Source organism: Pterocles gutturalis, unplaced genomic scaffold (genome assembly GCF_000699245.1).
Source record: "Pterocles gutturalis isolate BGI_N339 unplaced genomic scaffold, ASM69924v1 scaffold30652, whole genome shotgun sequence".
NCBI classification, from domain to species: Eukaryota; Metazoa; Chordata; class Aves; order Pterocliformes; family Pteroclidae; genus Pterocles; species Pterocles gutturalis.
In genome coordinates, this window is record NW_010108869.1 from 1 (window position 1) to 1,793 (window position 1,793).

General features: G+C 48.5%; 1 protein-coding gene across 1 annotated transcript in view; it reads left to right on the forward strand.

Annotated features, from left to right (window-relative positions):
* Positions 1–78: 78 nt before the first annotated feature.
* XKR5 (XK, Kell blood group complex subunit-related family, member 5) overlaps positions 79–1,793 on the forward strand; it is a 3,040-nt gene continuing 1,325 nt past the window's right edge. Inside the window, exons 1-2 of the mRNA XM_010072787.1 lie at positions 79–321; positions 938–1,049. Coding sequence (XP_010071089.1) covers positions 79–321; positions 938–1,049 — 355 coding nt within the window. The remainder of the gene's footprint in view (positions 322–937; positions 1,050–1,793) is intronic.

Below are 1,793 nucleotides of genomic sequence, written 5' to 3' on the forward strand. Positions count from 1 at the left end.
CCTTCCCTTCCCTTCCCTTCCCTTCTCCTGGCTAGGATGTCTTCTCTAGGATGTCCTACCCAGCTGTCAGCCCCAGAGATGCTCCTGGTACTGGAGAGCTTTGCAGCTTTCCCCAGAACAGCTTTACCCTTTCAATCCCTTCCCCTTGCAGGTGTCCACTGGTTAATCATGTCCTTCTGGCTGGTGGCCCAGCAGACGGACATCGTGGCCCAGCCCTGCCGCTGGAGGCTGTTCAATTGCCTGGTGGGAGCCGTCTACATCTTCTGCTACATTAATGTCCGGCCTGGTCCCTCCAAGCACAGGGTGGCCGTGTTCTATGCAGTAAGTACCCAGGATATTTGGTTTTGCAGTTGCTGGAGAGTAGCAATAGCTCCAGACTCTCCTTTCCCATCTCTCGCATCACCATTTGATAAAACTTCAGCATTTCCCAGGTCCTGATGAAACCACGTGTTCACCAAGGTGGATGCTTTGTTTTCTCAGCAGCAGCCATAAAATGTCTTAATAACCTGAGAGCGGCTGTGATCCTCTGCCAAGAGTTATTTTTCATGGTCGGACACAAAAAAAACCCAAAGGTAGACTCTCCTTTCCCATCTCTCGCATCACCATTTGATAAAACTTCAGCATTTCCCAGGTCCTGATGAAACCACGTGTTCACCAAGGTGGATGCTTTGTTTTCTCAGCAGCAGCCATAAAATGTCTTAATAACCTGAGAGCGGCTGTGATCCTCTGCCAAGAGTTATTTTTCATGGTCGGACACAAAAAAAACCCAAAGGTCGAGACCTTGCAGAAAGTTGGGTTCAGCAACCTTTATGTTTTAAGTCAGAACGTAGGTGCAAAATAAATCAGCAAAATCTAGAAACTGCATGTTTGCTGTCATCGGAAGCACATCTAAAGCCATCCGAAGGATAAAGTGACAACTCTTCCCTCTGCTCTGCAGATAATGCTGATGGAAAATACCCTCCTGCTGCTGCTGGCCACCCAGTTCCTGCAGGCAGAGCTGAGGAACAGCCTGGCCGTGACCGGGGCCGTCATGTCGGGGTCTGTAATAGGTAAGATCTGCTGCTTTTTAGAGCCTGGATTGCATGTTTTTAGAGCAAATGAGCATCGTCATGAGTTGTTTCAGTTGCATCAGACTATTTACTTTATTTCTTCCAGCTGATGTGATCTATGAGCCTTCACTGGGTATATTTTGGAAATACGCTGGTGTGAGACTATGCTTCTGTAAATAGAAAAGCTTTTTGTCTTCATGGGGAGGATTTTTTGGTATGTGATGGAGAAGGTACTCCATACCTTGCCCATAAAGCAGGCAGCAGCTACAGACAGCTGCTGCATTTAATTCCCTAAAGCTTTAATGCACAACTCAGCTAAAGGAGGGGAGAGGTTGGATGATGCTTGCAAACAACCCTCTGTCATCTGTGGTTCCAAAACTGGTGCTGGCCAAGGATGGGAGTTGCTGTTTGCTGGGTGAGGTCCCCCCCAGGCTCATGTTTTCCCCAGACTGGCTGCACGCAGATCAACCGTGTTCAAGAAGAAGCATGTTTGGGCTGGAAAAACAGCAGTTTCTCTGGCCTTGAACAAATTTAGAATAGAAGTAGGAAGGTGCCTTAAAATCCTGCTGCATTTCAGCCTGGAGAAGATAAGGCTCTGGGGAGACCTTAGAGCAGCTTCCAGTGCTGAAAGGGGGCTACAGGAGAGATGGGGGGCTCTGGATCAGGGGGTGGAGGGACAGGATGAGGGGGAACAGTTTTAACCTGAAAGAGGGGAGCTGGCGATGAGATGTGAGGAAGAAATGT